Source organism: Bison bison, unplaced genomic scaffold, assembly GCF_000754665.1.
Source record: "Bison bison bison isolate TAMUID 2011002044 unplaced genomic scaffold, Bison_UMD1.0 scf7180017864459, whole genome shotgun sequence".
NCBI lineage: Eukaryota > Metazoa > Chordata > Mammalia > Artiodactyla > Bovidae > Bison > Bison bison.
Genome location: NW_011495021.1, coordinates 5,371,257 through 5,384,506, shown reverse-complemented (window position 1 = coordinate 5,384,506; position 13,250 = coordinate 5,371,257). Strand labels below are relative to the sequence as shown.

The following is a 13,250-nucleotide window of genomic DNA, read 5'->3' as shown; positions in this document are numbered from 1 at the left end:
GCGCGACCCAACCCGGCCTGGCCCGCCCACTGTCCGGGAAGCCTAAGCCCGACCTGATGAGGTTACGTTTTTTTGTCCGCCACACACCCCTCCGCTTTCAAGTTTCCAAAAGTTGCCTTTCCACCGCCTCCCTAAAGAAACCAGCAGAAGCCCGCGGGGAGGGGGCGGGGGCAGGGCGGGTTTTTTTTTCTGGCGAGTTTCGCCCGAGTGGGCTGGTGGCTTCATGCGCTTTTCCCTCCCACTGCTTGACAGACGCTCCGGCTGAACACAGCAGATGTGCTCTGCGAGGCGGCCTTCGCCTCTCCCTTCCTCCCCTTTCCAGCCTATCTCCCCCGCTTCAAGGCAGTTCAGGGGAGAGAGGGTCGGAAGCGAGGGCGACTCAAGTTCCTCAGATAATCAGAATCTGACATTTGTCGACGGGATTACCCCTCCGGAGAAGACGTCAATAGAAGAGGCCCTTGCCCGAGGGAGGCAGAAATAAATGTTTCTTCAAGTGCATGAAGGAACTTTCCTATTTTTTTTCTGGCCTCCACCCCAAATCCCACCCCTTCTTGGCAACATTCTGCTTTTCCATATTTTTTTTTCTTTTTTTTCCTGATCAAACACCTCCCAGTCACACCCGAAGGCTGCCCCCTCTGATTCCAAAAGTGAGCAAAACCAAGGACTTATGTCATTGACTTGGGTAAGGAACTCCAGCACAGAGGAGTCAAGCTGTTTTGATGGATTTTTCCGCCTTAATTTCGTTTGATGTATTAATTTTTAAGTAAGTGACAAAATATTCTGCCACCTTCAATAAACGACATTACAAAAGTAAGTGTCATTGGATTGATCAAAACACTTTATGGAAAGGAAATTGTGAGGAATATATTCTGAAACTTTTTAAAAATCTAGTGTATGTAGAGTTCCTTCAGAAATTTTCGTTTTAATATTACAAGATCAAGGCAGTAGACTGAACTTGATTTAAGGAGCTTCGAAAAGAGTCCTACATTCAGCGAAAAATCCTACCTGCCATTATGCTTGGAATCCTATACACAAAATTAACTTGAATGAAGGTTTTTTAATACAAACACCTCAGAGAGATCACCTATTGAGCTAGTATTAGTTACTAGCATATTGGGGGGATTTAATTTATCTGGTTGCATTCCAACTTCATAGTTTAAATATTAATTTAGAGAAGGTAAGAGTCTGGAACCTGAGATAGTGAGGGCAGACCTGGGAAGGAGAGGGTGTAGGGAGAGGGGTAGGGAATAAAGATGTGCTTTTTTCAGGGACCAAAGGCAAATTTAACCAGACAGAATTAGAGTCCTACATAGAAAGGTTATATCATTTTCTAGTTTTTCAAACGGAGAAGGCGATGGCACCCCACTCCAGTACTCTTGCCTGGAAAATCCCATGGACGGAGGAGCCTGGTGGGCTGCAGTCCATGGGGTCGCTAAGAGTCGGACACGACACGACTTTCACGTTTCACTTTCATGCATTGGAGAAGGAAATGGCAACCCACTCCAGTGTTCTTGCCTGGAGAATCCCAGGGATGGCAGAGCCTGGTGGGCTGCCCTCTGTGGGGTCGCACAGAGTCAGACACGACTGAAGCGACGCAGCAGCAGCAGTTTTTCAAAAGTGCTGTCTAGAGAGAACAATAAAATGGTGCCACATTAAAATTTGAACACAGCTGTCATTTAGAAAAGCCACTATCATGATTCCATATGAACTTGAACACTTGAAGCTGCTTATAACTCAGAAGCACCGGATAGAGGGAGAGCTCTGTAGATTCTAGTCTCATTGTTGAATTTTTATTATAAGTAACTTTTAGACATACTGGTCCTAGATTGAATAGAATATTTATATTAGGTGTAAGTGAAGTATTCATAATTCTTGCATTTCTCTACATTTTGCATCAAAAAGGATTTTGTTACTGAGCCAACCCTTTTGAAGTTTACCCATATGTGTAGTGTGAGTGGGCTTCCCCGGTGGCTCAGCAGTGAAGAATCTGCCTCCAATGCAAGAAACCTGGGTTTGATGCCTGGGTGAGGAATATCCCCTGGAGGAGGACCCCACAACTCACTCCAGTATTCTTGCCTGGAGAAACCCATGGACAGAGGAGCCTGGCGGGCTACAGTCCATAGGATCACAAAGAGTCAAACACCACAGACGTGACTGAGCTCACGCATAATATAAAGTTTATTGGAAGTGCTAAGGTAATAATCATGTATTTTCCTATGCATATATGATTTTATGGCAAGTATAATTAGTATATGTCCTTTTATATTTCCTCTCAGTATTTCAGTCTTTGAAAACACGTCATACCATGTGAATCAGCCTATAAAGTTATTATAAAAATTGCCCATCTTGTAGATTTTTTTCTTCCTACTGTTTTCTGGAAAAGCAGAAACTTTTAAAAATGATTAGGAAACTTAGAAAAGATTAGATAAATTTTAAAAAGCTTGATTGACAATTTTATTTCCCTCATCATATAAAGCATAGTCTTCACAATTCCTTTGGTCCTAAAGATTTTCAAATTGTTTCACTTCAGTTAAGAGATTTCTGCTGTTTGTCCCTAGAACATAAGGCTTCAGAGAGATTTAGAAAGTAGATGATAGCTTTTTATTTGCAGTAATCATAGAAATTTAGCTAGCATAGACCAATAGGCCTTAAAAAGTGTGAATTTTACTGTATGTAAAGTATATCAATAAATCTGACTAGAAGTTACAAAACTGTGTTTTGAAAAATTATTTTTTCTTGAGAGAAGTATAAAAGTACCCACTGTAAGGAAAGTAAACATTTGAAAACCCAAACTGGAAAATATATAAATTGGAAGAAGAATAAGTTTGGCTTTATAGAAGAATTCATAATAGAATTATATTTTGTGACCCACAAATATATTTTACAATGATTCAGTTATAAAATCCTACTTATAAAATTTCAGAAACAAATCATGGATATGACATATAGCTTTTTATATATGTGTTATAAAATATTTGATCATTCATAGTAACAATTCTGGATGGATTTAAATGTTTGAACAATAAACACTTAAAATGTACAAAATGTTATTCTGAGAGGAGATATGAAGCTGTGTAAGGTATAGATTTTAATCTCCCTAGCTCACATTCTGGGCTTCCCTGGTAGCTCATCTGGTAAAGAATCCACGTGCAATGTGGGAGACCTGGGTTTGGTCCCTGATTTGGGAAGATCCCCTGAAGAAGGGAATGGCTATCCACTACAGTATTCTGGTCTGAAGAATTCTGTGAACTATAGTCCATGGGGTTGCAAAGAGTAGGACACAACTGAGTAACTTTCACTTTCACTTGGGCTTCCCTAGTGGCTCAGTTGGTAAAGAATCTGCCTGCAGTGCAGCAGACCCGGTTCGATCCCCTGGTCAGGAAATTTCCTGGAGAAGGAAATGGTAACCCACTCCAGTATTCTTGCCTGGAGAATCCCATGGACAAAGGAGCAGGAAAGGCTGCAGCCCATGGAATCACAAAGTCGGACACAACTGTGCAACTAACTCACTTTTTTTTTCAGCTCACATACTGGGTAAGCATAGAACTGTACATACACGAGGAAGTCTGATATAAAGCAGCCTGAGCTACAGGGCTACGAGAAAAGTCTAGAGAGAAGAGCCCCAAATTGAAGTTCCTAAGCGTGTGTGTATGTATTGTTCACATGACTTAGTTGCTCAGGCATGTCCAGCTCTTTGCCAGGCTCCTCGGTCCATGGAATTCTCTAGGCAGGAATACTGGAGTAGGTTGCCATTCCCATCTTTCAAGGGATCTTCCCAATGTAGAGATCGAGCCCAGGTTTCCTGCACTGCAGGCAGATTCTTCACTGTCTGAACCACCAGTGAAGCCCAAAGTTCCTAAGGATTATTCTAAAACTTAGGTTTGTTCAACTTTAATAAGTGCAAAATAATTTTTTTTTAAGTGCAGGCAAATAATAGGAATGCCCATCACATACATGAAAGAACAAATAAAGTTGAAGGTAGAACAGAAAATACGTAGGCCTGTGATTGCTAAAGCAGGAGAAAAAAAAATTCAATGCGGAAGAAGTATAGAAAAAAATGGGAAAACTAAAGGTAACTTTTGAGAACTTGAGGATAATAAAGATAATTTGAAATAGTTGTTGACTTTATTAATTATCCTTCAATGTCTCCTTCTTCCTTAGAATAAAGTCTACATCTCTCAGTCTCCCTTGCAGGCTAGTTCTTGCCACTAGGACATAAGTTTCAAGAACCTTAAGAGACTGCTGTGTTCTCTTTTTGCCAGTCTTCCCCTCTTATTTCATTCTGCCACATGAAACAGGACACCGAGACCACTATCTCAATCCCTGAAGACAATGGCCACTCTGAGATGACAGAACATAGAAATGGAAGCTGTAAGTGGGCTTCTTAGAGCAGAACTATCATACCAAACCTCCCCGTTCGATTTCTGGATTTTGTGTGAAACAGAAAGTTTTATTTAAGCTTCTTTTAGCTAGGATTTTTTTTTAATTATTCACAACCAAACTTGATCCTAAATAATATTTCTTGTGGTCAACATTATAGTATCATTACTAAGAGTAAAATAAGGACTGCTGCTGCTGCTGCTAAGTCGCTTCGGTCGTGTCCGACAGTGTGCGACCCCATAGATGGCAGCCCACCAGGCTCCCCCTTCCCTGGGATTCTCCAGGCAAGAACACTGGACTGGGTTGCCATTTCCTTCTCCAGTGCATGAAAGTGAAAGTGAAGTCGCTCAGCCGTGTCCCGTGTCGGACTCTTTCCAGGCTCCTCTGTCCATGGGAGTTTTCAGGCAAGAGTACTGGAGTCGGGTGCCATTGCCTTCTCCAAAATAAGGACTAGTAATCCAATTTAGTATTTATGTGTTTTTCACACTATGTGTCAGGTGCTACTATTTGAGTTACATTTTCTCATCTGCCTCTCTCAATTTAATGTGCTCAGTCGTGTTTGACTCTTTGCAACTCCATGGACTGTAGCCCTCCAGACTCTTCTGTCCATGGGGATTCTCCAGGTATTCTTTAAATATTTTCAGAGGATAATATTCCTTTTGAGATATTATCATCCTCATTTTACAGGTGAGGAAACTAAAATACAGATAGTTTTTTATTTTTAATTACAGAAGGTCATACCCATAGCAAGTGATAAAGCTGGTATTAGATTCTGTCAGTCTGACTCCAAAGTTCATGCATCTTCTTAACCACTGTGCTCTAACCGGGAAATTGGATGGCATAAATTTGTCATGCATCCGATGAATAGATTCTGTAGTTTCTGGAGAGTTCCTTAACTCTGCCCAAACCTTCCTAAACAGTCCGTTGGTTAAATTTTCTTCAATTAACTGCTAGACTCAGCTATATTTTTTCCACACCAATATATCAGTTTTCTATGTGTTTTTCTTTAGCTTTTGCCTCCTCCAGAAGCTAGAATGGTAATTTTTTTTCTTTTTTTTTTCAGTTTGTCTTTTTTTTTCCTTCTTTTTTTTTCCTTCTTTTTTTTTCACTTTTTAAATTTTTTTGTTTCTTTTTATTTTTTTAATTTTTCTGGTAATTTTTTTCTGTGACACTTTTTCCTAATTCTGAAGTATATTTCAGTTTGCCTTTTTTTTTTTTTTAGTCACCCAGCCTTCTGTTGCTTCCCTATTTAGAGCAGAAAGAGGGACAGATTGACAAAGATCTTCTTTCAAGGTTCTTAGGGTAAAGATCTTCGATTAGGATATCTCCTGTCAAAATTAATGTTCCCCTAATTCTTAAAGACAAATGCAACATTTTTCCTCACATACAAACCAGGTAGCTATATATGACTAGAAATGTATGACCAAATTTCTCTGAGAAGCCTAGAAATAAAGCAGTAGACATAGAGTGTTTTTTTTGCCTGTTCCCCATACCTTCCTTTTGTGAAACCAACTGCTACCTTTGACCAAAGTGAAAGTGAAGTCTCTCAGTCGTGTCCGACTCTTTGCGACCCCGTGGACTGTAGCCCACCAAGCTCCTCCGTCCATGGGATTCTCCAGGCAAGAGTACTGGAGTGGGTTGCCATTTACTTCTCCAGGGGATCTTCCCAGCCCAGGGATCGAACCCAGGTCTCCCACATTGCAGGCAGATGCTTTAACCTTTGAGCCACCAGGGAAGCCCCTACTTTGAACAAAACTGAGAGCAGAAAGTGAAAAATGGGTCAGGCTGTGGGGAAGATTAGGCATATGTAAACAAGAAACAAATGGAGTTTTGCAAGGAAATTTTACTTTTTTAAGCTGTTCTAAAGATTGCATATAGTTGGACCATACCGTAGACAGAAGAACCAACTTTGGGTGAAGAACTTTGAAAAGGACAGTAGAAGATTTCACTGTAGTTTAACTATGGTCATAAAAAGGATAGACAGTAAGATACATGCTAAATCAATACTTCAAGTTGTGTTCTACATATTCAAAGACCATAAGGTATGAAAATTACACAACTAAAAATGATTAAGAAAGTGAACAGGGAAAGATGCAGCAACAGTATCCCAGTATCTATAGTAAGTGAATAAGGAGTTAGGACTTAGTCAGAGATTGCAACTTGGTATTGCAAAGGAGTAACCAAGAGAAGTTTAAATGAAACAGAAGATGTCTCTAGTAGTTAGCAGAAGACATGCCTAAAACAGAACTGATCTGAAAAGTTCAAAAAGAAAACAATAAGAAATTAATTACAGCCTTGATCTTTACTATTCACATCCGATTAAATTCATCTTATAGCCTGCGAGATATTGATAATGCACTTTACACATGTTTGTTTGCTTCTGCTCTGCAAACTAAATTTCCTTTTAAAATCACTCAAAGAACTTCAGGTTCTTTCTGTGGAAAAACTCTAATGTAATGAATAATTTCTGTTTATGATTGGTTTTAATTCTTCTTGGTTCTTTTTGCAGTACAAAGGATTCCTGAGTTTTTTGTTTTTGCTTTAGAAATGTATTGTGCCTAGACATACTTAAATAGTAGATGATGTATCAGTGTATACACACACTAATTGCTTGATCTTTGGTGTTTGGTCTTAAGTATTTTAAAATACTAGGATGCTATGTGTAAAATTGGCAAAAAACAATGGTAAAACAAAGCTTGAGTTAAACTACCGGTTAAGCCTATGATGATATCCAACTTCCAGCTTATATTTTTACGTTTAGTCTACCCTAAAGATCCTTGGAAGGTATGTTATGACCAACCTAGATAGCATATTAAAAAGCAGAGATATTACTTTGCCAACAAAGGTCCGTCTAGTCAAGGCTATGGTTTTTCCAGTAGTCATGTATGGATGTGAGAGTTGGTCTGTGAAGAAAGCTGAACGCTGAAGAATTGCTGCCTTTGAACTGTGGCGTTGGAGACGACTCTTTCGAGTCCCTTGGACTGCAAGGAGATCCAACCAGTCCATCCTGGTTGGAGGAGGAGACCAGTCCTGGGTGTTCATTGGAAGAACTGATGCTGAGATTGAAACTCCAGTGCTTTGGCCACCTCATGCGAAGAGTTGACTCATTGGAAAAGACTCTGATACTGGGAGGGATTGGGGGCAGGAAGAGAAGGGGACGACAGAGGATGAGATGGCTGGATGGCATCACTGACTCGATGCACATGAGTCTGAGTGAACTCCGGGAGTTGGTGATGGACAGGGAGGCCTGGCGTGCTGCAATTCATGGGGTCGCAAAGAGTTGGACGCGACTGAGCGACTGAACTGAACTGAAAGATAAATAGTTTACAAAAATTGGGAAGAATATCGAACATACTGAACTGGACCTCCACGAAGTCTAGACTAGGAGTACAAACTTAGGATCATCAAAATATGGATGATATTTGGAATCGTGGCAATAGATGAGATCATTTTTGGAGAGATTATTTTTAAAAGGAAATTAGGATCTAGTCCAAAGCCCTGAAGAACTCTGACTTTAGGAATCAAATACAGTTAAGTGGAGTCAGCAAAGAAGACTGAACAGGAGTTTGAAGGGAACCCGCACAGAGTTGGGCACGACTGAAGTGACTTAGTAGCAGAGACTAGGGCAGTAGCCAGAGGGGTCCAGGGAGGGTTCTCTGTTTACTTTCAGTGGAAGTTGTCAGATTATCCTGTAAAGAGGGAGAGATTTATAACTCAGTACAGACAGAAAGGATGATCAAAGGTACAGAAGCTTTGACAGAACAGGAAGAAAGGAAATGAAGGGGAATCAGATGATAAACAAACAAACTAATTTTGACTGGGAGTTCCAGGAAAAGCCAAGATAATGATACTAGATAACATTTATTGAGTACTTGCATTGTGTCATGCTCTGCTCCAGTGTCTTACATGTATTAATATGCTTCATCTTCATAACAAACTCTGAAATAAGAACACTTTATTATTCCTATTAAACAGATGAAGAAGTTGCTCCTAAGCCCACAGCTGGTAAGGGGCAAAGTTCAGGCTATTAACCACTTAATGAGAACACTGATGTAGGTCAGCAGAATTGGTTTGGGAAAGATAGGAAAGTTTTCTCATAACTTCTATTTTCTCAATAATTAGAAGTAGTTCATCAGCATAAAAGGGAGATCATGTGTCACAAATATTGAATGTTTAGCAGAAAAAAAAGCCTAGGTTCTGGGATCAGACTGACAGAGCTGGAATCCTGGTTTTCACACTTACAGTGGATCTTCGACATGTGACTAAAGCACTCTGAACCTCAATTTTTCACCTTAAATGAAGATTATTGTACTTATTAGATTGTCTGAGGAATGTATGGAATAATTTTTAGGACTGTACCTTGTGTAATTCAGTGAATATAAGTGTTTCTTGTTACTACTATGGTGATTATTATTATTGTCCCAGCCTGCCCAGTTGTGTGATTTTCTACATTGGTATGTGGCACAAAAGGGATGAAGAGCTGTAGATTTTTCTGTTTTTAGGTGAGTGCTATGGAGAGAAAAAGTGGCAAAGGAATTGGGAGTAGTGGTTAGAGAATAATGTAGCTAACTGTGTTTTAAGACTCAACCAAAAAAATTTAAAAACTTGTCTAATTGTATTAGCATTGCTTTGTTTGACAAATTCCTATTTCAAAGTAATAATTTCTGAAAAAGACAGTTCCTCTATTTCATGTTAGACATATAGCATAATCATTAAGCTTCTAAGTGTTGATTATATGCAAATGTTAGGGACATTAAATTTTTTCTTATAAAATATACATTATGCTAAATATTATAAACTCATTATAAGATGATTTTCCCCTACTAAAACATCACTGAAGTCTAAATGTTTACAATAAGTCAAGTGTTCACTGATGCTTAAATTCAACTTTCTATACCCACTTAAATTCAAATCCAGTGTTACTTAACCACCATCATACAAACTAAGGTGCTACTGTTTCCTTGCTTTAAAGCTATGAATATTCATTGTCCTACCTAGATTATTTGTATGGTAGATTATTTGTCCTACCTAGATTATTTGTATGGTAGATTATTTGTCCTACCTAGATTATTTGTATGGTAAAAATGTATGGTACATTTTTCCCGTTTCTTCCATTATTTCTAATTACTTCAATTGATTACTATTTTCCCCACAAAACTTTAGAATCAGAATTTATTTAAATTTTCCACACTTTGTGTATCTCTCCCATTCCCAGTGGTCTTTATTTGTGCTACACTTGAAATAATAGGATGAACAATTAACTTTAAGTTTGTGAAAAGAAGAAAGCCATGTTTCACAGCTAGTGTCAAGTTTTGTTTACTTATTTCATGTCATAGATTCTACATTTACAATATTAGGAGAATGTTCAAACAAACTTTAGCATATGCATATGTATGTGTAAATACTTTCGTGTGTCAGATTTTAATTATAGAATAGTTTGACCTTTGTAAGTTGAAAGTATTTATAAATAGCTATAAATAGAAAATATTTATGTTATGTAGTATATTAGCTTAAAAATGGTAGTCATTCTGTTATCTAATATATTAGCTAAAACTGCAACTGCTAGATTACAAACTATAGTACTTCCAAACACCAGAAGGGGACATTGGTAGTCAACCAGTTCTGGAAAAAACAAAGTTAGTGTAGCTCACTCTCTTGTTTTAAGAGAGGGTGTGACAGACTTAAGGCTCATGACTTGAATCAGAAGAACGGAATGAAGCTAACAACTCGTCTTTACTCATTTCCCCCAAGGAGTTGAAGCAGAACAAAAATAAAGCTGAAATCATCTTTTCCTTACATTTTGGTCTTTATAGGCCAAATTAATTCTTGATTCTAATTAAGGTTCCTAATTAGCTTTGGATCATGGATGCTACATAAATCTAACAAAACTAGGCATCCTGTCCATAAAAATATACAAAATTTTAGTGCAATTTTAACAAACTTCCAGCCTCACTAAAGCCTATATAAGGCCCACAGACCAAAGATTCAGAACTATTCTGGACTGTAACAAGTCCATCCAAAAAGCTACAGGAAGAGGAGTTGTATACCCAAAGTAATCATGTGTTAAATGTCCAGGTTTAACCTGACATAAATATTGAAAAACAAATGTTCAGACCAGCATTCAGAATGTAAAAAGTGTCTCTTTCCTGATGAGTTCAATGCATAACAACTGACTCTCTGGTAATCTTTCCGCAGGATGAAAGTGTAGACTTTGTAGTCAACATCCTTATCAGGACTAAATATCCCGCTGTAGCTGGATTACTCAAGTTCCTGCTTTATCTGCCTCCTTCTGGTGCCAGACTTTGGCATCTCCAACAGAAAGTAGGAAAAAGAACTGAACGCATGAAACTTAAATGATTTGATTTTATTTTCAGTTGAATACCTTGACTAAATAGCTTGGTGCAAAGGAAACTGCTATTTTGCTCTAAGTTTTTTCCCTTTTTCTTACTGCTATATGTATATAGCATTGGCTGCCTCCTTAATGAAATATATAATGTCTTAAAGAGATTCTGTAGCTTCTGCACATTACATAAGCCGTAGTCAGTCTGCCTCAGGATGAATGCAGAAAAATTGTAAATTTAGTCTCAGAAGCATGCTGCTAAAGCAGACCCAGCCAGCTTTTCAGCCTTCAAAGCAGCTTTGTATAAAGCAGCACATTTGGAAATCTGTCGCTGGTACACTCTATTCATACTGGATTAATAAGAAGTAAAATTTAACATGACGAAGAAAAGGACATAGAATATAAGAAAGGATCACAAAAATGGAAAAAGCAATAAATTCCAACAAAATCCAGTATTAGTTAAGTTTTCAAATACCTAGACATTTATGTTTTTGAATGCTGACAATATACTCTTATTAATGAAATGTCCCCTCTCTTGACCTCAATGCCCAGTGGCAAATTCCTCTTTGCAGTGTACATTTGCCTGTGTTCCACACTGCTATTGCTTTTTCAGGTAGGCAAAAAGTAAATATATAGTAAATACCACCACCGTCATTTAACATTAAATGTTTGACACAAAATAATGGACTTGACTACAATTATCGGAGTTAAGTGAGCTGCCTCAAATTCTTCGTGGAATAAGATCATTTCAAAAAAGATAATAAAAAATTAAGATTAAGGGATTTTTTCCTTATCTCCATGGGTGACAGTTTAATTTATGTGAAAGATTTCTTTTTCTTTTATATCTCTTTTATTTCAAGTGGTGTCGCTACCTTTATTGTAAGATTTTTAAAATTTTAACTTTATATTACAAATTGTTTCAAATATAAAAAATATAAAGATTATAAAGGCTTCATATATATTCATTATCCAGCTTTGACACCTAACATTTTCCCCAACTTGACTGTAAAGGGTTTTAATGTATCTATAATTGAAACTAGAATTATTTAATCTATATAATAAATAATATATAATTAGATTATGAATATTATATAAACCATAAATAATTGGAAACTCTTGAAAGAGATCATTTTGAATTATTTTTAGAAGACAACTATTTATTGTTCCTTCAGAAAGGAATTGGGCTTATAAACAGAATTCTTATTGGGAATTAACTTTATTTTCATGGTGCTTGATGGTAATTTTTAGAAACATTTTTTAAAGAGGAGACTGTAAGAATAAATATCAAAGTAACATGCTTAGCAATAGCCAAACCAAGTGGTCAAACTTATTAAGCTCAGTTAAATACATATCTCTCTATCAAACTGAAGCTGAGCTAACAGCATGTGATACACCATTGCATGAGTTGGGCTTCCTAAATCTTGATTTCTTTGAAAAGCAAATGAAGAATGCAGCCAGTGCATTCATTGTACTGAGTCACTGGGTTGAAAAAGAGAAAGAAAAACCACCTACTGAACAATCACATTTTTTTCTTCTAGGTGATTCACAATTCTTTTAAGACTTGCACTCATCCAGTGCTCATTTCATATATTCTGGTCTCGGGCAACTTTGACTAGGGGAATTTGATTATGTAAAAAACTCTCTAACTGATGTATCATTATCATCAGTCACTGAATGGTGTCTAACTCTTTGTGACACCATAGACCGTAGCGTGCCAGGCTTCCCTGAGTTCCTCAGGCTTCCCTCACCACCTCCCAGAATTTGCCCAAGTTTATTTCCATTGAATCGGTGATACCATCCAACCATCTCATCCTCTGTCACCCTTTTCTTCTTCTACCTTCAATCTTTCCCAGCATCAGGGTCTTTTCCAATGAGTCGGCTTTTTGCATCAAGTGTCCAAAGTACTGGTAATTCAGCTTCAGCATCAGTCCTTCTAATGAGTATTCAGAGTTGATTTCCTTTAAGATTGACTGGCTTATAGGTGTAAACAAAAACAATTTTTAAAAGTCAGATAATTTTCAGAATCCTGGTGTTATGTTTATTAAAACTTTTTTCAGCTAGTATTAAATTTTTGCTAGATATTTGCACTAGTTGACAAGAAAAATTACAAAATCATTTTGGTTGATTCAGTCTAAGGAAAGTTTCTCCTTTTTCTGTTTCCAAAGAAGCATCAGTTCATTTCAGTTCAGTTCAGTCGCTCAGTCATGTCTGACTCTTTGCATCCCCATGAATCACAGCACGCCAGGCCTCCCTGTCTATCACCAACTCCCGGAGTTCACTCAGACTCACGTCCATCGAGTCAGTGATGCCGTCCAGCCATCTCATCCTCTGTCATCCCCTTCTCCTCCTGCCCACAATCCTTCCCAGCATCAGAGTCTTTTCCAATGAGTCAACTCTTCGCATGAGGTGGCCAAAGTACTGGAGTTTCAGCTTTAGCATCATTCCTTCCAAAGAAATCCCAGGGCTGATCTCCTTCAGAATGGACTGGTTGGATCTCCTTGCAGTCCAAGGGACTCCCAAGAGTCTTCTC

At 38.0% G+C, this 13,250-nt stretch overlaps 1 protein-coding gene across 1 annotated transcript in view; it reads right to left on the bottom strand.

Moving 5' to 3' along the window:
- The window catches only part of NCKAP1 (NCK-associated protein 1), a 126,088-nt gene that overhangs the window by 104,821 nt on the left and 8,017 nt on the right, over positions 1-13,250 (bottom strand). Inside the window, exon 2 of the mRNA XM_010859741.1 lies at positions 67-335. Coding sequence (XP_010858043.1) covers positions 67-335 — 269 coding nt within the window. The remainder of the gene's footprint in view (positions 1-66; positions 336-13,250) is intronic.